This window comes from Grampus griseus (genome assembly GCF_964374135.1).
Source record: "Grampus griseus genome assembly, chromosome: 8".
In the NCBI taxonomy this organism is placed as follows: domain Eukaryota; kingdom Metazoa; phylum Chordata; class Mammalia; order Artiodactyla; family Delphinidae; genus Grampus; species Grampus griseus.
In genome coordinates, this window is record NC_139002.1 from 44,900,513 (window position 1) to 44,926,106 (window position 25,594).

The 25,594-nt window shown below is 42.3% G+C and overlaps 1 protein-coding gene across 1 annotated transcript in view; it reads left to right on the plus strand.

The window, feature by feature from the left end:
* Nucleotides 1–1,319: 1,319 nt before the first annotated feature.
* RAB38 (RAB38, member RAS oncogene family) overlaps nucleotides 1,320–25,594 on the plus strand; it is a gene marked incomplete at its 5' end in the record, with an annotated part of 69,991 nt that continues 45,716 nt past the window's right edge. Inside the window, 2 exons of the mRNA XM_082661182.1 lie at nucleotides 1,320–1,521; nucleotides 24,606–24,886. Coding sequence (XP_082517308.1) covers nucleotides 1,320–1,521; nucleotides 24,606–24,886 — 483 coding nt within the window. The remainder of the gene's footprint in view (nucleotides 1,522–24,605; nucleotides 24,887–25,594) is intronic.

Below are 25,594 nucleotides of genomic sequence, written 5' to 3' on the forward strand. Positions count from 1 at the left end.
AAAGATTTAAGTCTGAATCTGACTTTCTCCTCACTGGCTGTTTGACCCTAGGTACATTACTTAAAATGTCTAGGCCTTGGTTTCCTCATTTGTAAAATGGGAAGAATAATGGTATATATATATATATTTTTTTTGCGGTACGCGCGCCTCTCACTGTTGTGGTTTCTCCCGTTGCGCAGCACAGGCTCTGGACGCGCAGGCTCAGCGGCCATGGCGCGCAGGCCCAGCCGCTCCGCGGCACGTGGGAGCCTCCCGGACCGGGGCACGAACCCGCGTCCCCCGCATCAGCAGGCAGACTCTCAACCACTGCGCCACCAGGGAAGCCCACAATGGTATCTATTTTTAAGACTGCTGGGTCGATTAGGTGACATATGTATAAAACCTGGCACATAGCAAGTGCTGGATAGATGCTTGCTAGTATTATTACCACGTAAAATAATCTGACTAGTTGTTTAAATTGTCTTTCAATGCTGCTCAGAGCTTTTAGGATAGGAGAGGTGGAGGCTAAAAGCATGGATGCCCTCAGCATTTACAGCCCAATTATCCTCCTGGTTAGACGATTACTAGTTGAATAGGTGTGAAGGTGCTCAGTGTTCACACCCGCAGGCTGCTGACAGGTCAGGATTACCATTACCGGATCGCCAAGGAAGAAAGGAGGCAGGGGCAGGTGAAATGACTTGCACAAGGTCACTCACCTCGAAAACCAGGGCGTGCCGGACCCAAATCCAGCTCTTATGCCTCTTGAAATTGTATTACCTGCTGCCTTGCCTCCACGCTCTCTCTGCCATATGAGATGGTGGCGGGGCCCGTGACCTCAAGAGCCCTGTGTTCAGCCTGGCTTTTTACTACCCTCTCGGCAATTCACTTAATTTTTTTGACGCTCTCGCTTGCAAAACTTGGAAAATAAAAACCACACCTCCAAGCTTTGTGGCCAAGATCACAGGCGAGAAAAGCACTTCGGAAAGATCACAGGCGAGAAAAGCACTTCGTAAACTGTAAAGTGCTGTACGAATAACCTCTGCAAAAGGCATTTGCCTTGAGGCCCCCTAACTTATCGGGCCCGGGAGTCGCTCGGGTCTCCACCCCTCTCCAAGGCCGCGCGGCGCGGGGTAGGAAGGAGGATTAACCCCTGGGCTCCTGTCTGGGCGTTTCTCCAGGCGGCCGCGGAGGAGTTCCGCCCCTCGCCCCGTCCAGTCCCGCCCCGCCGCCTCCGCTCTCTCTCGCCCGCACTCGCGCTCCGCTAGTCTCTCCCGCCGAAGGCCCGGCTGCGCTTCCCCGGCCCGCACTGCAAAGCAAGGCGCGGCTGGCGGGCCGCCAGGATGCAGGTCCCGCACAAGGAGCACCTGTACAAGCTGTTGGTGATCGGCGACCTGGGCGTGGGCAAGACCAGCATCATCAAGCGCTACGTGCACCAGAACTTCTCCTCGCACTACCGGGCCACCATCGGCGTGGACTTCGCGCTCAAGGTGCTCCACTGGGACCCGGAGACCGTGGTTCGCCTGCAGCTCTGGGACATCGCAGGTGAGCAGCGGGGGAGGGGATCGGGGGCGGGAGCGCTTCGCAGCGGGTCTCCAGTCGCTGGGCAGCGGCTTGCGGCCAAGTGGGAGACCCAGATCTCCTGGGCGCTGCGCCGCAAGAGACTTTTCCTGGTGGGCTGGAAACTTGGTGTCAAAGAAAACAGTTTCTCTCTCGCGCGCAGAAATTTCAAGTGCATTCACTGGAGCTTTGGGGCTGTTGCTTTATCTCCCTCCCACAGCCTCCCCTGGGATCTCTCGCCCCAGCGCGGGCCTCCCGGGGGACCCAGAGGGAGAATACCCGGAGTTGCATTCAATTCTTGGTCTCCAGCTCATTTTCCGGGCACGGGCAGTCCCGCCGGTGGCGCGGCCCTGAGTGCCCTGCCCGCCCTTCTGTGCTTGGGCCATCGACGGGAAGCCCCTAGACCGGTTCACAGCGGGAACCAGGAGAGTTCCAGGCTAGAGGAGTTTCCCAATTCCAGTTTCCAATCTCTCACTGCATTCCAACTTTTGCTTCCCCCCTTTTCTACCCTTCAATCAAGCAAGTTGGACGTTCTCTGCTTTGAGAAAGCCGAGGAACTTTCTGTGTATGTATTGGGGGTAAAGTATTATTTCTCTCTCTCTTTCTGTCTCTGTCTCTTTGTCTGTCTGTCTGTCCCTCTCTCTCTCTCTGGCTCTCTGTCATCTATGAAAAGGAGACTGAGTATTATTTTAGGGCCATTTTTGTCTAAGGGTCTATGACATTAGCCACAGATTTCTTGATTTGTCCCTAAAGTTTTCACTGAGAGGTCTGGAAAATGAGAAGCATCTTTACAATGTTTGAAATCAGAATTTGATTCCTAGGGTTTGTACCAGAAGTTAGGCCTTCAATCTAAGCTTGGGGTATAAAGAGTGAGTCCTTGGACGGAGGCTGTTGGCAACCTGGGCATGTCTAACCCCTCATTGCAGTTACTGGCCCTGCCACTCACTTAACCTGCTCAGTGGCTCCAGAGAAGTCCCTTCAGCTCAGCTGCACCCCTGTTAAGTTGGAGAGTGGTTGGACAATGACATCTTAGGACCCTTCCTGCTCAGAAGTTTTAAGGTCCTCTGGGATTCCCTGTGAACCCCTTCAAATAGTCCGCTTCACTTCTGCCTATTTCATAGTCTGTGGCACTAGGAACCTTTATAAGTGCTGGACCCAAACTGGCCGCTTCTCTTGCAGAAAACAGGTTCATTTTAGCTGGTGCGTTTGACTGGAAACTCTGTATCATGGCCTGAAGCGAGAACAAATGTGGAAAATTTTCAAAAAGGCGTTTCTGGTTCTGGGGACTCCAGTGCCTCTTTAATCATGAGCTTCCAGGTCTTATGATAAAACTCTTGGCATCTGAACAGATTCATGCCTTTGGTGTCATTTTTAGCAGCTCTAGTAGCACAGGGGTTATCAGGGACCAGAAGGTGTCATTGGCCACTATCTGATTGGGCTTTATACCTAGAAAATCCTCTATGAGTCTGTGCACTTCGTTGCTGCTTTTTTCAGTGTCTGACAACTCTTCCGGCTGCATCAAAGTCTCTAGGACCGAAGTTTAGAATTAGCTTACTGTTTGAAGGGGATGTAGCTGTAATTTAGATTTTTATGTGAAAAGCAAATAATGATGTGACCTCAGACGTGTTACATAATGTCTGTGGGTCTCAGTGTCATCACCTAACAGGGACAATAGTAGGGTATAAAGATGAAGAGCCTAAATTTCAGAGTCGAACTGCTTCTGTCTGGATCCCTGTTTTACCCCATATGTCCTGGGTGATTTTAGGCAAGTTTGCTAACTTCCTGGTCTCAGTGTCCTTGTCTGTAAATAGATAGAATGCTTTCTCTCAACAAAGGAGCAAACAAGAGACGAACAACCAGCAAATTCTAGCTAAACCCATTAGTACTTACTACCTAGGAGAGCTGCATGAATTGTTGTTACACTAGCTACCAATTTTTTTGAACATGTATAAACGCTAGGCAAGAAGGACATGATGTAAATGTGCTAATTAAACCTTGTTAAATGATAATTCCTGGTAAACAATGGGCACATACAATGTATTCCAAACATCCAGCACTATTTTCCAGCTTTGTCCATATTACCACATGCTGTCTTGAGCAATTTCATTCCCAAGCTTCGAAATACCTCCTGAGCCATGAGTCAGTTCTGAAGTTGCCATGGAGGCTATAGTCGCAGAAGTCTGTATAAGTAAGAAATCTGAGGAGCCGTGGAAAGTTAGTCCTATAGATACAGTGGTGTGCACCATCTCTGTAGGGAAGCTTCCTTTTCCCGGAGCTCTGATGTTTAGTGCTAACCTGTCTTTGGCAGCCTCCAGCCCAAAGGCCCTGTGGGCTGAGTTAGAAGTTGGGCAGCAGGCAAAGCTGGTTGGGGGGAAGTTGGGCCATTGTGGGAAAGGGTGACTGGAGCGCAGTACTGACATGTTTCAAGCTGCATAGCTGGTCCTGTGAGGAGTGAGTTCATATGGAATCCAGCCTCAACTTCCCAGCCAGACTTCAGTCAGCTAAGTGTATCTTATAGCATCTTCAGGTCAGCCTGTCTGTCCACCCTTGAGGAATGCTCCTCTGTCTCCTTTGTGCTCACTTCTGGTGTGTGTCTGAAAAGAACAGATCATGAAAGCTGGGGGACTTGCGTTGAGATTGCTGGGGGTGTGGATGAGGTAGAGGGGACATGCCCTGTCTGGATAGGGTATCACATCCATCTGCTAGAGAGGGAATTTTTGCTCAGTTAGACTTTTAATATCCATTTGGTTAAATGCCAAGTAGGGTCCTATTTGTTCAGCTAATTCCCATGATGTGTGTCTTGTGGCCACTTAGACGGGCCAGTCTGCTCCTGAAAAAAACTCCAAGAAGTACCTTTCAGGGCTTGTGAAGACCTTTTTTTTTTTTTTTTTTAACATCTTTATTGGAGTATAATTGCTTTACAATGGTGTTTAGTTTCTGCTTTATAACAAAGTGAATCAGCTATACATATACATATATCCCCATATCTCTTCCCTCTTGTGTCTCCCTCCCACCCTCCCTATCCCACCCCTCTACTTGGACATAAGTACCGAGCTGATCTCCCTGTGCTATGCGGCTGCTTCCCACTAGCTATCTGTTTTACATTTGGTAGTATATATAAGCCCATGCCACTCTCTCACTTCATCCAAGCTTACCCTTCCCCCTCCCCAAGGGCTTGTGAAGTAGACCTTTAAACCAGCGTGATGAATCCCACAGACCCCATAGGGGACAGCAGCTGCCCTGTATCCCAGTGATTCTGCCGTAGAGGAGCAGCTGAGTTAGCTCTGGGTTCAGAAACTCTTGATAGAGTCAGAGAAGTTAAGTCACTTTGCCCAAGGCCACCCAGCTAATAAGTGGAAGAGCTGGCTTTGAAGCAGGTCTGTCTGATTTGGAATCAAGCCATGCTCTTTATAACCAAAGGCCTGTGAGCGCCTGGTGCAGAGGTGGCCCACTGGGGTGATACTTTCTTCCTTTTTAATGGCACTGCTTCTTTAGTAGATAGATTATTCTTGCCTTCTCTCTCCTATTTCTAACATGTTTTTGGATGTTAATCAGTACCGCTGTGCAGAGAGTGGAAGGAACTGGAATGAAAATCTATTTCTGAAAATTTGATTCTTGGTTATAGGGTTTTTTCACTTTACAGAATTATCAAAAAAAAGAAAGAAAGAAAGAAAGAAAAGTTCACACTTGAGACTCTCCTTTCCTACTCCTCTCCAAATCCTGATGCTGTGATGACTCCATTAGCACTTTCAAAGAGAACTATACAATTTTGTCTAGAACTCTTGATGTGATTTGGGAACTGGCAACAGGAATTAGGACAGTGATAGTAATAGTAGCTAACATCTTTTAAGCATTTATTCTTACAATTGTCTGTGCATATTTAATTTTTAATTTTCCAGTAAAATAGTTGGTTAAATGGTAGTGCTGGAATTTAAAACGTGGCCATTGAATCCAGCACCCAGGTTCCTAACAGCTTTGCTCTACTTCCCACAATTTAAAAATAGAATATTTTAGAATACTAATTAGAATACTAATAAACATACTATTACTTATTCTATCCATAAATTGTGGATATTCTAAAACTGTAATACTTGACATTGGGCAAATCATGAAACCCTGCTGGATCTGAGTTGCTCCATCTTTAAAATGGCAACTGTTTCATTTTCCTGTGATATCACATATTCATGCTGTGTTATCTCTTGCAGTCTCTGTCCGCTTTAATATAGTCTTACTGTGCCCAGTTAGTACGTGGCAGCTTATTCCAACTTCTTTACTTACTAGCTTTGTGACTTGTGCAAGTTACTTAACTTCTATTCCTTGGTTTCCTGTCAAAAAACTGGGGACAACAGCAGAATCTGTATCTTAGCGTTACAAGAATGAAATGAGTTAATTCATATAAAGCTGTGCCCGACACATTCGGAACGTTAGCTATTACTCTTGTTGTTTTAATCGCTATTACAAACTACTTTCACATACATTTTCCTGCTTGATCTTCCCAACGTTGCTGAGGATATTGACAGAGCGGGTAGTGTTAGGCCTATTTTATATGAGATCAAGAATCAGAGACCCAAGGTCACAAGAGCTCGCACGTGGCGGAGGAGAATAGGAACAGCAGGTCTGTTTAACTTCATCTTTTATGCATATATATGAGAGAAATGACCAGGTCTGTTGGTCATCAGAAAACCTGGTGCTAGACTTAACAAATACAGCAGAAAATAAATTAAGTTGGCAGGTAATTTAGAGAATGCTTCTTCCCCATGTGAAAGTTTCACCCAAGACTCTCCTAAATAATAAATTCCCCTATATAGCTAAAACAAGATCCAGAAAAACATTTCCCTGCAGGGCACATCTATACTAACTTTCCCCACCTAAGCTGTGTGACAGAGAAGCATTGGAGGACATTAATTATCCAACAGGCAGAGTGACAGCGGCGGGTAGCCCCGGTCTAGAGTCAGGAGCCTGGAAACGCTGACTGCCCACACCAGTGGCCGTGAGGTTCATCTGGGTCACACTGGTGTGTTGTTTTAGTGTCTGTAAAGTGCTTCCACATTGTGAAATTCAACCGAGGGAAGGGATTGGACTTGAGCATCTCTTCAATATCTGTTTCTAAAAGACTAATTCTCCAGGAAGTTTTAGAAGAAGGGTTTTAAATATCCACGTAATTAGATCTAAAAATGTAGAAAGAGCTAAATTTGGCAACCACTGTGTCAGACCAAAAAGTAGAAATGCATGGCAAGTCTGGGCCACTTTCTGGTGGGCACTTTATTGCCTTGTTTCTAGCCTGGCTAATTATAGATTTTCTAAATACCGTGTGGATTAACATGCTATGTGCTTGCAAGTAAATAGTATGTACACTGAACAAAACAGTGAACTTTCAAAGTGAGGTGAATGATGGGTGGGCAACACACCTCAGGGCTTCTTGCAGGGAGGTCATTAGAATCTCCATGTGTCACAGACACATGGGCATTAGGCCTGTGGGACAAGTCCCCTCATCTAGGCTTTAGAGGACTAGTTCCTCTAGACAAGAGGGCACATAGCAGCCTGACCGAGGAACGCTAAGTCATTTGAGAGAAGGAGGGAGTGCAGGGAACACCTCCTGTGTGTGTGGTTGGTTTCTTGAGCAGATGTGTATATTAAATGCCTGTGCGAGGTGAGGGAAAACAGAGAAGGCTAAAGAACTGAACAAGACTTGATTCCCGACCTCAAAAAGTTCACGGTTTAGTGGGCACGACAGCACAGAAGCAAATCATTGTAACGGTGAGTAGAGTGTACTGATATAGGTAACTCCAAAATACTCTGGTGATGCAGACGGGGTCCTGTCCACACCGCATCCATCCATTCTCTGAGCAGGCTGAACAAAGCCTCTAGCTAGTGTGATATTTCCTGTGTTCTTACCTAGCACCAGTTACTCCCCGTGAGGGACTTCAGGGCCACACGACGTGAGACAGAAGTTCATCCTCTGGCCCTTTTTAATTCCGTCTCCTTCTCCTGGGGAGCTCATGCATTCCCGAGGCTTTAAACTCTATGCTTATGACTACAAAACTGTGCCTATAACCTTGCCTTCTCACAAGCTTCAGGCCTACAATTTCGTCTTCCTGCTGGACATTCTCTTTATGATATCTCATATATATTGCAAGATCAATATGTCATAGCCAAGTTGCATAAAAAAACAAGATGGTTGTTTTCCTCTTAATAAAGTAATATATGCTCAATGTAGCAAAAATGCAAAGTGCAAAACAAAACAACAATACAACAACAAAGGAATGCGAGCAGAGAATATCTACCATCACACCATCACCCCCTTTTTGTTTTATTTTTGCGGTACGCGGGCCTCTCACTGTTGTGGCCTCTCCCGTTGTGGACCACAGGCTCCGGACGCGCAGGCTCAGCGGCCATGGCTCACGGGCCCAGCCGCTCCACGGCACGTGGGATCCTCCCGGACCGGGGCATGAACCTGCGTCCCCTGCATCGGCAGGCGGACTCTCAACCACTGCGCCACCAGGGAAGCCCCCATCACCCCTTTTAATGAAAGTAGTAAATGATGCTATTTGTAAACCTCAACTAGACATATCTCTCCACATACTGGTCTTCCTAGTTTATGTGAACTATTACTACTTTTTACCCAGTCACTAAGACTTGAAACCTCTGCCATCTTTTCTCCTTCTCGTTTGAGCCACACATGCTATCAATCTCCATGTCAGTTAGTGATTATGCCTCTCCTGTCACGGCCTTAGACCAGGGACAGCACTATTATTATGTACCTGTCTTGCTGTCATAGCCACCTGGCTAGTTCTAGTCTCTTCCTCCAACAGTTCTTATGTGTGCTAAGGTCAAGTTTATCTTCCCAGAACATCACTTTGGTGGTTCCCCATTGCCAATAGATTATAAACATCATGGTGGAAAGAATTAAAGTGGTTGGGATGAGGTGATTGGAGGGATGGTGACTAGAAGGAAGACAGATTCTAAGTTGTAGAGCTATAGAGGGAGGAGTTCATGGGCTCCTAGAAAGAAGGAGTAAGTGGAGCCCTTGAGGCCCACCCAGGTCAAAAGGAAACCCAGGATCTGTTTCATTCTGGCTTTGTCAGAACACAGGTACTCTCACTGAGGGTCAAAATGATACTTAAATATTTTGTTCTATTTTACTGCATTTCATTTAAAAGTCTTTTTATTTTTAATTTATTTTAATTTTTTAATTTTTATAACATCTTTATTGGAGTATAATTGCTTTACAATGGTATGCTAGTTTCTGCTGTATAACAAAGTGAATCAGCTATATGTATACATATATCCCTATATCCCCTCCCTCTTGTGTCTCCCTCCCACCCTCCCTATCCCACCCCTCTAGGTGGCCACAAAGCACCGAACTGACCTCCCTGTGAGATGCAGCTGCTTCCCACTAGCTATCTATTTTACATTTGGTAGTGTATATATGTCCATGCCACTCTCTCACTTTGTCCCAGCTTACCCTTCCCCCTCCCCGTGTCCTCAAGTCCATTCTCTATGTCTTGCGTCTTTATTCCTGTCCTGGCCCTAGGTTCTTCAGAACCTTTTTTTTTAGATTCCATATATATGTGTTAGCATACGGTATTTGTTTTTCTCTTTCTGACTTACTTCACTCTGTATGACAGACTCTAAGTCCATCCACCTCACTATAAATAACTCAGTTTCGTTTATTTTATGGCTGAGTAATATTCCGTTGTATATATGTGCCACATCTTCTTTATCCATTCATCTGTTGATGGACACTTAGGTTGCTTCCATGTCCTGGCTATTGTAAATAGTGCTGCAATGAACACTGTGGTACATGACTCTTTTGAATTATGCTTTTCTCAGGGTATATGCCCAGTAGTGGGATTGCTGGGTCATATGGTAATTCTATTTTTAGTTTTTTAAGGAACCTCCATACTGTTTTCCAAAGTGGCTGTATCCATTTGCATTCCCACCAACAGTGCAAGAGGGTTCCCTTTTCTCCACACCCTCTCCAGCATTTATTGTTTCTAGATTTTTTGATGATGGCCATTCTGACTGGTGTGAGGTGATACTTCATTGTAGTTTTGATTTGCATTTCTCTAATGATTAGTGATGTTGAGCATTCTTTCATGTGTTTGTTGGCAATCTGTAATATCTTCTTTGGAGAAATGTTTATTTAGGTCTTCTGCCCATTTTTGGATTGGGTTGTTTGTTTTTTTGATATTGAACTGCATGAGCTGCTTGTGTAGTTTGGAGATTAATCCTTTGTCAGTTGGTTCGTTTGCAAATATTTTCTCCCCTTCTTAGGGTTGTCTGAAAGTCATTTTAAAACCTCAGGTTTGAGAGTTGTAAGATCTTGCCTGGGAAAATTTATTCATTCACTTGATAAGCATCGGGTTTCAGGGGGGAATGAAATAGACATTGGTATGGAATCTGATATTCTGGTGGAGCATAAAGATATTTAAAGATAATCATGGAGATAATTATTGACTGTTTTAATAAGTGCCCTGAAGGATAAATGTCAGGTGCTAAAGAAGGTCAAAACGTGGCATCTGCCATAGCCATGGTGTGGAGGTGAGGGGACGTGGTGAGGGCTGTGGGTCGTCCGGCACTGCCGGAGATTACAATGTAAGGAGGGAGGTGGTGAGAGGGACCGGCAGTCAAATTAGGAGAGGATGTATTTGCTAAGCCAATGGTTAAGAGTGATAGTTCCTTACATTAATCAATTTATCAAAGTAAACTTTGCAGTTTAAACAGCACAATGATCCTGCCAAATGGGTCATATTATTTCCAGTTTTATAGGTGAGGAAACTGGGCCAAAGGTAAGTAGAACATGGTGCCTGGCACATTATAGTTGCTCAGTAAAAGTGGTTTGGTGTTAAATAGCCAGTGGGGTTGGACCTTAGAGTCATTGCTCACCTGAAAGCATTTTGAAGAGAGTTGTCTTGTGGTAGGTTTAGAGCCCGATTGCTCCCTCTTCTGAGAATTCGCTTTGGGAAGCCCTGCTTTCAAACCATTGAGAACACTTTTTATTATTTTACTCCTTTGATTCTGGGAGGGATATTCCCAGATGGCTATGGTGGCTCCTGGGGTGGAATTCGGGTTTATTCTATCAAGGAAAGAGCCTCACCTTCTAGGTGGGTGTACTAGAGTAGTCGCCATCAACTTGGCAAAGTCAAGTCTGAGGCTCTAGCCTGGGGTTCCAAATTATTGAGTTCCACTATTTTTTTTCAGCTGTTCAAGAGCTTCGTTGAGAAGTTATGTTATCTTAAACTATTCATTGAAAATAACTCAGTTTTTTTTTTTTTTTTTTTTTTGGTACACGGGCCTCTCACTGTTGTGGCCTCTCCCGTTGCAGAGCACAGGCTCCGGACGTGCAGGCTCAGCGGCCATGGCTCACGGGCCCAGCCGCTCCGCGGCATGTGGGATCTTCCCGGACCGGGGCACGAACCTGTGTCCCCTGCATCGGCAGGCGGACTCTCAACCACTGCGCCACCAGGGAAGCCCTAACTCAGGTTTTAAATTTCACCATTCCCTACTCCCTTTAGTTTTCCATTCTCACATATTAATCAAATCCTGTCTTTTCTACCTTGACAAATAACTCTATCTTATCCCTCCTTTCAGTAGCCATGTCTTCTTCTCAACTTATCTGAACTACTGTAGCATCATCCTGATGCCCATCCCTTCCTCAGGCTTTCCCACCCATCAGCTTGTCATCTACAGAGGTGAGGCTTCTTAGCATGGCATCATTCTCTAGTTAGGTGTTCTCCAGTTTGGCAACCTTCAGTGGACCCTCATCACTTTCGGAATGAAAGACTAAACATTTCAGCATGAAATTCACGGCCTTTCATGATCCTGCCTCTGTCACCCATTCCAGTCTCATCTCTCATATGTATGATTCTTGACCATTCTGGATATCGTATAATGCCTTCAGTTCAACCACCTTTCCCTTTATACTGTGGCTCGTACAATTGCCTCTGGCTAACTACACTTTCCCTCTTCTTTACTTAGATAGCTTCTATGGGTCCTCTGTCGCTTACCCATCTCATCTCCTTCAAGAGGTCTCTTCTGAGTCCCTGTGACTGAGGGAGATACTGTTTATCTCCTCTCATAATATACCATGCTTACTTCAGATTAGAAGTCCTCTACTACTGCATTGGAATGCTTTTTCCTTCTAGCTGTAACCCTAGTACTTGGTACTAGTGGGTGCTTAATGAGTATTTGTTCACTAAAAATTTTCAGTCAACTATTTCATCATTACTCTAAAAATTTCTTTAATAAACAAAAGAAACTTTTTGTTTATGAACAAAATACAAGTTTTTTCATGCTTGAAAGACTTTGTAATTTTATGAACATTGACATATGAAAAATGCATACATTTTAGAATTGATAAATATGGTGATCACTTTTCTTAAGTTGGCATTCATTTTATTTTTCACCATAAAAACTGGAGAGTGACCTTAAAGACCATTCTTAAAAACTGTGCTTCTTCATTTAACAAAATCTTCATAATTCGGAGGAAAATGTCATTCATTTGGAGGTCAAATGACAAAACTGTTTTTATTTATGTTTTTGGATAGATTAGATGAAGCAATATAGGTAATTTTCACAGAGTTAAAACCTTGAGGGTTCATCAAACCAAATCCTTCATTTTACAGATGAGGAAGCTATGCTCTGAAAGGGGGTTCGTATTAGTTTCTCAGGCTCAGAGAGCTAGTTAGTGGTAGAACTAGAACCAGAATACAGGCTTCTCTGGTTTATTAATGATGGGATTTGAAGAATTAAAAACTTCTTTTTAACACCAGATGTCTTGCTGTTGTCTCAAGTACTGGGGCACAAAAAAAATGAACTCAGCATTCATCCAGCTATGGGAGTTCATGCCATAAAGAAGAGAGGATGGGGTTTCCCTGGTGGCGCAGTGGTTGAGAGTCCGCCTGCCAATGCAGGGGACACGGGTTCGTGCCCCGGTCCGGGAAGATCCCGCATGCCGCGGAGCGGCTGGGCCCGTGAGCCATGGCCGCTGAGCCTGCGCATCCGGAGGCTGTGCTCCGCAAAGGGAGAGGCCACAACAGTGAGAGGCCCACATACCGCAAAAAAAAAAAAAAAAAAAAAAAGAAGAGAGGATGGTGGTATGGAATTGGGGTGAACCAAAGTCACCCACAGTTTGGCTTCAAATGACATGCCTAATATAATTTCCCCCAGTGCTCCCTTATGAGGCTTCCAATGTGGCCATTTGGACTCCTTGCTCTTCCTTACTCACACCCCGTGTTTGTTGCTTCTGTGCCTTTGCTCCTGCCCTTCTTGCTAGTTCACATGCCCTTCCATTTATTTCAACGTATCCAAAACCTACTTGATGTTTAAGACCCACCTGAAAGGGCAACTCCTCTACGAAGATTTCCTGAATTCTCTCCTTCCAGTGGTAACCTCTTCCTCCCTTGAATCCGACACGACTCTACTCCCTTCTGGCACGTCTCCCTTTAGCAATTCATTAGAGTTATGTTGTACTTCTCCAGATATCCTTTCCAATTTTTAGCAGAGCTTGACACAATTACTTGTTACATAATTTAATGAAATGACTGTGGAGTTAGCAAAGAAGTAGAAAAGGAGAAAGTACTATGGAGGAGGAGAACGAAGCAAAAGCAGGTTTTGGATGCAAAGGGAAGAGAGTTCAGGAAGAGGATAGTCAATCATTTCAAATGTCTGGGAGAAATCGGAATTATTACTCTTTGCCCCAAGTCGCTATTTTTTGTAGTCTGTGTTATCCTGACACATGATTTAACGTTTCTTCCTCATCAGCCTTACATACAATCTGCTCTCTCAGGAAGAACAATGGAAAACTTAGCTTCTTGTGAACTCCTCAGCCTATTGGAGACCAAGAAATTATCTACAGTGTGAGGGATTCAAACACATTTCAATCTAATTTGTAGGGTGAAGTTGAAAACAAATTGATTTAAATTACTTGTTGGGAGGACTGTTTTCCCCATTTATTGGGTGTTAGGCATGGTGCCGTGCATTTTTATGTGTCATTTTATTTACTGCTCACAAGGAACTGATCTGTAGGTACTGTTACTAACCCTATCATAAAGAGGAGAGAGCTATGCTTATACAGGCTAGAAAACAGATAAACGCTCAAAATTTTTCAAAAGTCACACAGAAGGTAAGAGATGATGCTAGGATATGCACTGAGATTTGTCTAGTTACAAATTCTATTTTGTAACCGCTCCACTCTACTATTTCCTATTGTGTAATATAACAATGCAATTGGTTTCACATATCATGGATTAAGTTGCATTTTGAAGATGTACATTATTTATTTTAAAGGAATATTTATTATTATTTTTAGCCTTTCTACTTTGGACAGGGCTAAGAGTTGGATGAGCTGAGTTCTTTGCACACGTCATTGCTTAGACTATGTCGTTGGTTTGGCTTAATAAGAACCATACTAACATACTACTTGAGACAGGAAAACCACAGTGCCTAAGGGACACAGTCTCTTGTTTGAGAATTAAAGATAAGAATGGCTATGATGCTTGATGTTATTGGAATAAAAATTAAGTCTTGTATGGTGGTAGAGGTGTGTGTGTGTGTGTGTGTGTGTGTGTGTGTGTGTGTGTTTTAAACTTAAAGAAAACAATCCTCCAGGCTAGGCTTGGGAGAGGTTCTCAAACTTCCACAGTTCACAGAACCTTTGGCGTCAAAGTAATTTTTTCATGGTACCTCTAAGACAATAGAAATACCTAAAAGCTCTGTTTGTTAAATAGTTAGCACCGAACAATTTAATAAGTATTATAGTTTAATAATTAATAGGCCTTTGGAAAAAATGGAAGACATAAATTAAAAGAAAATGATTTTTATTTCACTTTTAATAACTATATTTATTATTGGCATATGCATTGCTTTGGGCCATAGAATAGTATCTCAAAACTTTGAGTCAGAGTAGACACCACCACCCTCATTTCCTGTTTCTCATTGCTTTTCACATGACTCTTGCTTTTTATCCCACCAACTGCAAAAACCCCAGCTTCAAAAAGATATGATCACATCAAAGGGAATGTAGTACAACCTAATGTTAAAATTGTGAACTGCCTCTAGCTAGTAGTTCCTGAGGTGTCTAATTGATCTTGAGCACCGCTGTGCTTGCCTTAAAATTTAAAATTATCTTGTTGCAACCCTGTGAGTTCACTGAGGCACCCCCAAAGCACCTGGGCACACATTTGGGGAATTTTACCTGTGAAGGAATCAGGAAATTCTTTAAGAGTGAAACCCTTAGAGTCCAGGGTCCCTTTTGAGTTATTTATACAAGTATCTTTAAAGGTTACTTAGAGGTGATGTCTCAAATGGGAAGTAATTCAAAGATAGCTTTTTATTTAATACATTTGAGCTTGTAATTCAGTGGACGTATTTTTAGGTTGTTTGCTAGCTGTTTGTTTAGGTTGTAATTGGTTTAATTAAAAACATGAGATGCTGATCCTTCTTCTATCTTGATTCTTGCCAACCTCTCTTCTGTGACATGGTTTCATTCCCTTCCTCCATCCAATATTGCAAACTGCATTACTGTATGATCTTGTTTCTTCTCTATCCAAGTGAGTTATTTCATTTAAACTGAGTAGTGTCAGACCCCAGTCAAAAATAATTCTGAAAAAAAATCTCCTGAGGTACTGGGATACTCATTTTCACACACACACGCACACATGCACACACACACACACACACACACAGCTTTAAATTTAAATTTAGAATTTAATGAGAATATTTTCAAAGTTTAATTTAAAAATAGATCACTATAACCCAGCCACCCTTGCTGTCTATAATGCTATTGCTTATGGACCCTAAGAAACCAATCGTTACTTTTTATGCCATCCTATTCTCTTGCACAATCTAGCTAAATTCAATACACTGCATCTGGTTTTACCTTCTTGTTAAGTAGAGACAAGACTTGCCTATAAGACGTGACAACCAGTAGTAAGATGAAATGAAAGCCACTGTTTATAGGGGAACTAAAGAAATTGTGGAGAGGTGCTTCTGAACTGGGGACAGATATTTTTCAGAGTGGATTTTAAGAATGAGCAGGAGTTTAGTAGGCATGGAAAGTAAATGAGTTGGATTAGAGATCTTGCTTTATTCATTCCACTCTTCTCTCTGCTGGGGCTCCCTTTCACAAATAAGAAATCAATATTAATTGCTACTTTATTATGTAAAGAGTACTTGTATTACCAGTTCCATTTTATTTCGCAAGACCATTGTGAGCACCGACAGAGAGGCTCTCAGAGTGCATGTGCTAGGGAGAGATAGGGGACAGTTTTGGAGGAATTCAACAGTGGGCTCAAGGAGTCTACAGCGTAACCGGGGACATGGTCTGCGGAGGTTTGCAGCACATAAAAAGCAGTATGAGGCAGGGCCTGACTGAATGGGCGAACAAGTGATACATTCAGTCAGCGCTGTGTGAGTATAGGGGAGGAAAGAATTGAGCCCGGGGCCAAGTAGTCAGAAAACACTACAAGAAGGTGGGGTTTGGTACAACCTTGAAGAATAGGTAAGATTTAGTTAGGCAGAGAATCAGAGGTAGGGTGTGTTCCAGTGAGGATAGGAGTGCCGTGGAATGAGTGTGAATGAAAGCAAGAGGCAGAATTTAGCAGAGCCTAGCAAGGCATAGTTTGGGGCAGGACGCTGACCTCGGTCTGAGGATTAGCCTTTAACTTGTAGATCGAGGTGTGCAACCTTAAAAATCCCATAGGAGCCCAGAGGGTAAAATAAATGAACTCTTTTCTCTACCGGGCCAACATTTGTTTATCTTTCGAGGTCCTCTCTGAAAAACTCTGTTCTCACTCTGGACCACGCAAGCTACTGCTCCCTGTTTCCCTAGGAAATGGGCACAAAACTTCCCCTCAATCCTGGCTCCCATTTTGTTTTTCCATAAAACGTCACATCCAGCTAGAGGGATGTATTAAGAGTGAGACCAAGTGTGTTAAAGAGTATTTTGATGCGAAGAAACAATCATGGGATCCTACGTAACCATCTATAAGAGACTTAGCGTAAGAAAAATGGATCAATAGCAATGATTTATTTTAAAATAAAACTATATACATTTCATTGAATTCTAAATATTTTGTTAGAATTATTTTAATAAAATGGATATAGATACATAAATTTAAATTTAGAGCAGTTTTTTGTGGCTAGCAATGTCAAAGGAATAGTATCTCAGCCAGCTTTTTTTCTTTAACACTGAGTGTTTGGTACTGATCAGCGCAAATGAACTTGACAACATTATTCATATAATGCAGACCCTGGATTTCTGAATATTCTGAGTTTTTAAGACATTCCAATATTTGTATTTATTTTCCAATTTATAACTGTTGGGAAATAGCTCAAATTGCTTTAAATCTTGTGTGGGTCCCATAACATGTTCGCCGCCTAACCTCCAAATTTTGGCATCTGTTTTAGGCAGTAGTGAGTTTAAGTAGGCAAATGATAGGGTGAAAAGAGGGCTTTGGGTGGTGAATCTGGCAGAGGTGTACAGAGATTAAAATACAAAGTAAATCTCCAGTCCTGACCCCCCACCCTGGAACTTCAGACCCCTCTATCCAGCTGCCTATTCGACGTATCTATGTAACAGACATCTCAAACCTAACATGTCAAAGTCCCAGTCTACTTCCACAAAACCTGTGTCTCCAAAAGCCTACTCCATCTCAGCTAATGGCAACTCCATACTTTCAAAAATTCAGGTCAAAAACTTGTGGGTCATGCTTAAATCATCTCATAATTTATAGCCCACCTATCTTCTCTATCTCCAAATATATCTGGAAAACAACCAATCTGGACCATCTTCACCACTACCACTTTGGTCCACATCATTATCTCTTGCCTGGATTATGGTTTCCCTACTTCCGACCTTGACTAAGTCATTCCTCAATGCAGCAGCCACAGTTATCCACTTGCTTCTGTCAGTTCATGTTTCTCATCTGCTCACAATCGTTCCGTGCTTTCTTCTTTCATCCAGAATAAAAGGCAGCATCAGTATAATAGCCTGAAACCGTCTACAGTCTGGATCCTGTGATCTGCCTGCCTCATCACAGGCTACTCCTCCCCTTGCTCTGCCCTCTCCAGCCAACAGTCTCCTTGCTGTTCTCCACATGCTGGCCAGACACGTCTGTGCCTCTGCATCTCTGTACTTGCCATTCCCTCTATCTAAAGCCCTCTTCTCCTAAACATCCATATGACTTGTTCCTTTACCTCTTTTTAGTCTTTACTCAAATGATAACCTTCTTAGTGAGCCACCCATCCATCCTACTTAACTGTACCCTCGCCTCCAGCATACCTGTTTCTCCTTTGCTGCTTTATTTTTCTCCGTAGTACTTTTTACCAGATAATGTAATGTTATACGTATCTTACTTTTTTGTTTACTGTTGATCTGTTTTTACTAGAATGTAAGCTTCATGAGGGCAACGATTTTTGTTTTTTCTTAGTTGCTGATTTTTTCTAGTTGCATGTTTCTAGTGTCTGGAAATTAATTGGAGTTCAAAATATTGTGTTAGATGAATGAAAGAAATGAGGTGAGATGAGACAAACTTAAAGTGATTTCACTGGGAGTGGAAAGAAAGTGATGATTGCTAGTGACATGGCAGAGGATGACTCTTAAAGACTTGTTAAGCCTGCCAGTAATCATTGGGAGGGAGTAAAGAATTAGGGGTTATTTCTTCACTCAGCAAAGAGGTCTTACTGAACACTTACTGGGCACACAGGGCAGTGTTTGTCAGGGGGCTGCAGAAACTTGGTCTGGCTAGGGAGAGAGGTTGGCAGTTTTGTAGGGGAAGATTGCACAAGGTTAATTCTAGAATAGAAGCCTAGATGACTTGGAAAAATGGTGATCGATTGACACTTTTCTGTCGCTGGTTTGGTGGAGCAAAGAAGTGAGGAGAGAAGATGAAAAAGTTTCAGAACTACTGCCAGAGGGTCAGATGGGCTCTTAAAAAATGGAGAAAATTTTCTTACCAGGTTGTCGGCCTGACTCTGATCCTAGTCTGGTGGGTTTCCCTGAGCCTTCAAAACCAGCTTACGCCACTATAAGTTCAGTGGCCATTTGATCATCATAGCAATTGGATAGTTTTTTTTTCCTTCAGATCCTTGTTCAAAACTCATATTTACTTTTGGTTTTATTTTCCTGCTTTTCAGACCATTACTGTCTAGAAATAAAGAGCATGCCTTGGTGGTACTTTTAGCTCTACTGATTGTGCCATGACCCCAAAAATATATGTTTAGAATACAGTAAACTGATTCCAAGAGATTATTTCTTAAGAGGATGAGAATGATTACAAAAACATAACATTCCAGTCTGAAACTCGTTGCAACAGATATGCACATAACCTTGTTAGAATAATGTTAATTTTCTCCATCAGTGAACATCTATTGATTAGTTGCTGAAAACAAGAGCAGAATATAAAGTGCATCAGTATGCGGCATTGGCTCGTGAATACAAGACAACGCTGTATTTTAGAGGAAGGAGGAATCTTAATTTCAGTTTATTTCTACTGTAGTGTCGTGAGCTATACCATATCCAAAACGTGGAGAAATAGGCTGCGGATATACAACCTTAAAATGTGACCAACCTGTTTTCCAGGTTTTTCCAATGCCAAGGTGGAGAGAGAAGCATGAAGACACAGCATGATAAGAGTGAATGGAATAGGATAAAGGAAATGCTATGGGGTCGTGAAAAAGGGAGCCATGGTTCCAGCTGGCAGGATGTGTGAGGTTTCAGGGCACAATGATAGGCTGCATAGGATTTGATTGAAGGGGAGAGGGGAGATGGGGAGGCAATTCAGGCTTTGGGAACAGAGCTGCAAAAAGGCAAGAAAAGCCAGGGAGTAATGCAGGATGTGTTTCAGGAAGGACAAGTAGTCCAGTGCGGCTTGCCTGTGGAACACTCTGAAGGAAGGGACAGGAGAGGAGTTTGAAAGGGTGGTTGGGCCAAAGGCTCCAACTGTGTAGTCTTCATAGAAGTGTAATGTAGGAGTCATTGGAGGGCTGAAAGGGCAGAGCATCATGGTAGTATTTATATATTATATTATATATAATGTATTATATATATATAATATATATATTATATTTATATATATATAATATTTATATTTTGAAAGTGGATTCTGATAGAAATAGAAGTTTTAAGGCTTCACCTAGGGAGGGCTTTAAAAAACGGTTTCCTGCGTCCCACACAAAACCAGTACAATAAGAATCTCTGAGGAGGATGCCCTGGGAATGGGTGGTCTGTAAATAGCTCAGATGATTTCTTTTCCCCCCTAGCTCTATTGAGATATAATTGACATATAACTTTGTGTAAGTTTAAGGTGTACAACATGATGACTTTCTATATTGTGAAACCATTACCACAGTGAGGTTAGTTAACATCTTTATCACGTCACCTAATTACCTTTTTGTATGTGTGTTTGGTAAGAACATATAAGACTTAGTCTTTCAGCAACTTTCTATTATGTAATACAGTATTGTTGACTATAGTCACCATGCTGTACATCAGATCCCCAGAATTTATTCATCTTACAGCTGGAAGTTTATACCCTTTGACCAACATCTCCCCATTTCTCCCATCCCCTAGCCTCTGGCAACCACTGTTCTACTCTCTGTTTTAATGAATTTTGACTGTTTATGGCATTTTTAGATTCCTCACATAAGTGAGATTGTACAGTATTTTTCTTCCTCTGACTTATTTCCTCAACATAATGCTCTCATAACATTTGCCCGTGTTGTTGCAAAAGGCAGGATTTCCTTCTTTTTTTATGACTGAATAACATTCTGTTGTACATGTGTATAGTTGGTCCTCCGTATCTGCAGATTCCACATCTGCAGATACAGAGGGTGGGTGTACTAGGTCATTTTATCAGGGACTTGAGCACCCTAAGAGTTTTGTATCTTTAGTGGGTCCTGGAACCAATCCCCTGTGGATACTGAGAGACGACCACAGCACATTTTCTTTACGCATTCATCTGTCGATGGACATTTACGTTGTTTCTATGTCTTGGCTATTGTCACTAATGCTGCAAAGAACATAGGTGTGCAGATATCTCTTCAAGGCAGTGATTTCATTTCCTTTATATATACCCAGCAGGTGATTTTTTATGCTGCCTGAATGGCAACTGTCTAAAAACCTGTGTTATATTTACATTTATTTTAAGGGAAAGAGGGAGTGACAAAAATTGAGATGCTGAGAGCCCCAATTAGGAGCTTTCAGTGGTCCAAATGAGGAGCAATGAGGGCCTCAAGTGGATCAGTGGCAGTGCTGCTGGAGAGGAGGGGGCAAAGTCAAGAGCCCCCTTTGAAATGGAAGTGTTGATAGGATGTTGGAGACCCTTTGGATATGGGGATGAGGAAGGAGTTGGAAGATGACTTGAAGGTACCACTCTGGGTGGCATTGTGGATGGTGATGCTGTGAACCAGTGTGGGGAACACAGGAGGAATGGGAGGTAGAGAGCTGGATGCCTGCATATTGGGGAGGTTGATCAAAAGGGGTTGTCAGAGGTAATAATGAATTTAGTTTACGTATCCATTCCAGTTCCTTATTTTTGCCAATGAGCAAACGGAGACTCAGAATGGTGAAGTGGCTGATCTGAGGTCACAGAGTTAGCTGGTTAATAGAAAACCCTCTTGTTGTTTTTATGTTGTCTAGAAGGTACACTGCTTGGTTATGCCCGCAGAGAGCATCCGGATAGTACTAATTATCAAGTGAAAAATATTAAATACACGCTATGGCTATGTTGCTGGTGTATGTTTTTAGCTGAGTCCATGACACCAAATGGGCCACTTCATGCAGTTGGAACAGAGGACCAGATGTTGATTTAATGGTGGTATCATAGGGGTAGAAGGCATGAAAACAGAAAGGGGCTGTAGGGATCGGCCAGCATAACTTCATTTTACAGATGAGAAAACTGAGTCTCAGGGAGAGAAATACAGTTGTCTAAGACTACACTGGTAACGAGGGATTAAAATGAAGATGCCCTGTCTTCTGACCCATCAATTTAGTGCCTCCTGTGGGAGGTTATCCAAATTATTACCACAAGCTTTGTACTAACGTTTGTGAGGCAATTGATTGCTCTGTCGTTTAATATCCCTTGAGGCTGAGAACTGAATGATGAGCCGCATCTACAGGGCTATGGAGTGTGTGCTTAGAGACTACAAGAAATGGGGACTTACATGGTGACCTGGATCATTTTTGGTCCATGCATCCAGTATAACACTTCTTAGTTTAGAAGTTCCTCAAGGACAAAAATTCTGTATCTGCAGCACAAAGCACAGAACCTGGATCGTATTATTCAGTAAATGTGTGTTGAATCAGTGATTTAACTCAAATGGCATTTTTTTGAACTACAGTCTTCTTTTTTTTTTAACGTAAATCACCTATGATAGTTTCATCAGGTCTGTACTTTGTCCATATGTAGGCACTCACGAAGAGTCACATGGTTGTCATTCTTTTCTTAAGAAACAGCAGACAGCGCTGTCAGCTGACAAAGGCAGGATAAAATGAGTGCTGGAAAGGCCCTGGGCTGAATGTGACCTCTTGCTGGAATGCCAAAAATACAAACTTTCCAAGTCTCCTGGCCCAGTGACCTCAATATACAAAGGTCTTTTCTTTCTAGAAACAAACTTTTTTCTTCCTGTTTCTGATCTGACGCACATACCCTCACAAACTCAAACACACGCACACAATCCCTATGAAGGTATAAGCCTATAGTGTGCTTTTTTGCATAGTCTTAAAAATGACCTTTTGCCGTATATTTGAAATGTAAAATCTTTCTTCTTGAGGGCTGCCTTACTCTACTATGAAAACCCCTGGACAAGCAGATTATTGAATAACCCATGACTTTGCCCTTCATCTGATTAGTTCCCTGAAAGGGATCATAAGACATCCTTAAAAAGCCTAGAGGCCTTCAGAGTTCTGAATGATAACAGAGGGCCTTTTTCCCCTATCTTCCTGAAATGTCATGGCCACCCTGATCAGTATCAAAGGAAATCACTGTATGCATAAGGAACTAAAAAAAAAATAAGGAAAACAATGAAATTAAGAACTCATTGGAAAAAATGAAAGTTCATCTGTGGGTTTTGTGTCATATGAGGAGTATTATACCACTTTCTTTCATTGACTAGATGACTGGGGGAAATTTTTTTAAATGCTAGTATAACCCATGTAAGAAATATTTTCGGATGGACGTGAGCTGGCCCTGACAAAGTGTTCTTCTTTCAAGTGATACATGCTTGAGCACACAGGCTCACACACTAGGATAGGAAGCCTTGACCTTCATGCATTTTCATTAAGTGCTTACGGATCAGTTTCTCTTACAATCCACAATGCTAATGCCAGTGTGAACATGACCTACAAAAGAATTTGATAACTTGAATTAAAACTCACTGTCACAAAACCTTGAACACAAACTTAAGTGTAAAGTGTTCTTAAAGGTTTGTTGACCTATATGTTCTTAGATACATGCCAGTTTCAGCATTTTATTTTTTAAGATAAGTTGACTTATTCAATACATACTTAACTTTGTTTTAATTTCTAAAACTTCATAAGACTCTGAACACAAAGAAATTCCCAAATCAGAATTAAAAAACTTTGGTCATGCCGTTCGGGAGTTTTGGATTCAGAAAATATAAACCCAGTCTTCAACAGCTCCTGTCTTCAGCAACTATTAGTGGATAGACTTATAAGCAATAGGATTTTGTTCATTTTGGTTGACCAGCTCAAATTCCTGTAATTTTCTTTCATAAACTCTGGTCTAGAACTCTGATTTCACTACCTTTGTCATATTGTCTTTCATAATTTTTAACATGCTGAAGAAAGGGAGGGAAAACTCAAGTACCAACGAGTTGTAAGGGACTGTGCTGGATGTTTCCCATGTGTTAATTTAGTTCATCCACATAACAACCCTGGGAGGTGCATATTATTACTGCTATTTTGCAGATGAGGAAAGCTAAACTTAGTGTGTTTAAAATTTGCCAATATTCATTTAGAAAATTAAGAATCAGAGCAAAACTGATTCTAGTTGATTGGTCTAAGACTAATCCATTTATTTATTTCTTTGTTTGTTTATTTCTATGTCAGAGTGCTTTCCTTATCCCATAGACTGTAGACTAGTTAAGGGTATAGGCCCTCAAGTTCACTGTTGTAATCCTAGCATGTAGCTCAGAGACTGGCACTGATGCGTAAATATCTGTTATCTGTTCAGTTGAGTTGAATGGGACACTCCTGCTATATACACTTGGGGGAGAGATAGTATTATAAGACTATGGCTCAGTGGTTAAGAGTATTCAATGTTGGTAAATGACTATGGGCTCTGGATTCAAAAAGCTCAGATTTGAATTGTAACTTCTTAAGCTTACCATCTGTATAAATTGAACAAGTTACTTAGCCATATTGGTCTCAATTTTGTCACTTTAAAATGGGCCTAATGATTGTACCTTAATGATTATTTATGGGAATCACATCACTGATGGTTAGTGAACATACAATAAATGCCAGCTATTACTGTTATCCTTGATTAACATTGACTGTGGATGCCTTTGTAACATACTAATCTATCGTCCCACTAAAATGTAAGCTCCATCATGGTAGGGATTTTCATGTTTTAATCATTGTATCCCAAGTATTTAGAACAATGTTGTCCAATAGAACATTCTATGATAATGGAAACGTTCTCTCTTGGGGTGTCTAATACTGTAGGCACTAACCACCTGTGGTTATTGAACACTTGAAATGTAGCTAGCTAGTGTGACTGAGGAACTGAATTTTAAATTTTATTTATTTTTAATTAATTTAAACTGAAGTAACCACATGTGGCTAGTGGGATACTGTATTAGCAGAGTTCTGGACTGTTACATGGTACACAGGCATTTCAATAAATACTTATTAAGTGAATGAATCCCCTCAGGACTCAAAGATCAACAGAGCTGCCTGACTTCATATTGAGTGCATTCTTTAGAGATAAGCAATGAAGCACTTTACTGAGTGGTCTGCTCATATGAGGTCTTATTAGGTTCCCATGTAGGATTCAGTTTACAACTGTAATGTGTTTTTGATTTCTATTTCTTTTTGGTGATAGGTCAAGAAAGATTTGGAAACATGACGAGGGTCTATTACCGAGAAGCTATGGGTGCATTTATTGTCTTCGATGTCACCAGACCAGCTACATTTGAAGCAGTGACAAAGTGGAAAAACGATTTGGACTCCAAGTTAAGCCTCCCTAATGGCAAACCAGTGTCAGTGGTTTTGTTGGCCAACAAATGTGACCAGGGGAAAGATGTGCTCATGAACAATGGCCTCAAGATGGACCAGTTCTGCAAGGAGCATGGTTTCGTAGGATGGTTTGAAACATCAGCAAAGGTAATGTGACCTTAAAGGATAAACTTACTGTAGGCAAGATTCACAGAGAAAATGGCATATATTTATCGTCATGATCATCATGTTAATAGTGTGTGTTCGTTTAGCGATTTATAGTTCCCAAACTGCTTTCAGCGCTTTCTCATTTCAAGGGGATGAGTGGAGCTATGATCCACCATTTAAGATGACTGTGGCTAAGGCAGCAAAGCAACTTGGGCGTGATCACACCGATAATGTTTAATAACCGCGTTCCTTTACTGAGGGCTTATTTTGTGTCAGGCATGCTTCTTGTGCATTTTCTCATTTAGTCCTCACGGCAACCCTGTTAGGTGAGTGTGGTTCTAGAGTCAGTGAAAGAAATGGGCCTCACATTCAGTGTCACTGCTTCATTCAAGTACGAATTAGTTTACCCCAGCAGCACTTACGTTCTTCTGTCTGCTGGGGATTGGGCTTGGCCCTAGAAATGAAAAGATGGCGAGAACACAGAACTAGCACGCTGGCAATACTGGAAGAGTGGGGTGAGAGAGTAAATGGCAAATACCAACGTGAAGAGCGTAGTGTGGCTTGGTACTGTTCACTCTCCCGGGTGGCAGAGGAGTAGCAGGAAGTGGGGCAGCGTCAGGGCTGGAAGATGCAGAATCCCGTGCGGCATGGTGAGGGGTTTTACGCTTCCCATTAGGCCCCATGCTGTTATCTGACGTGTCGGAGGCA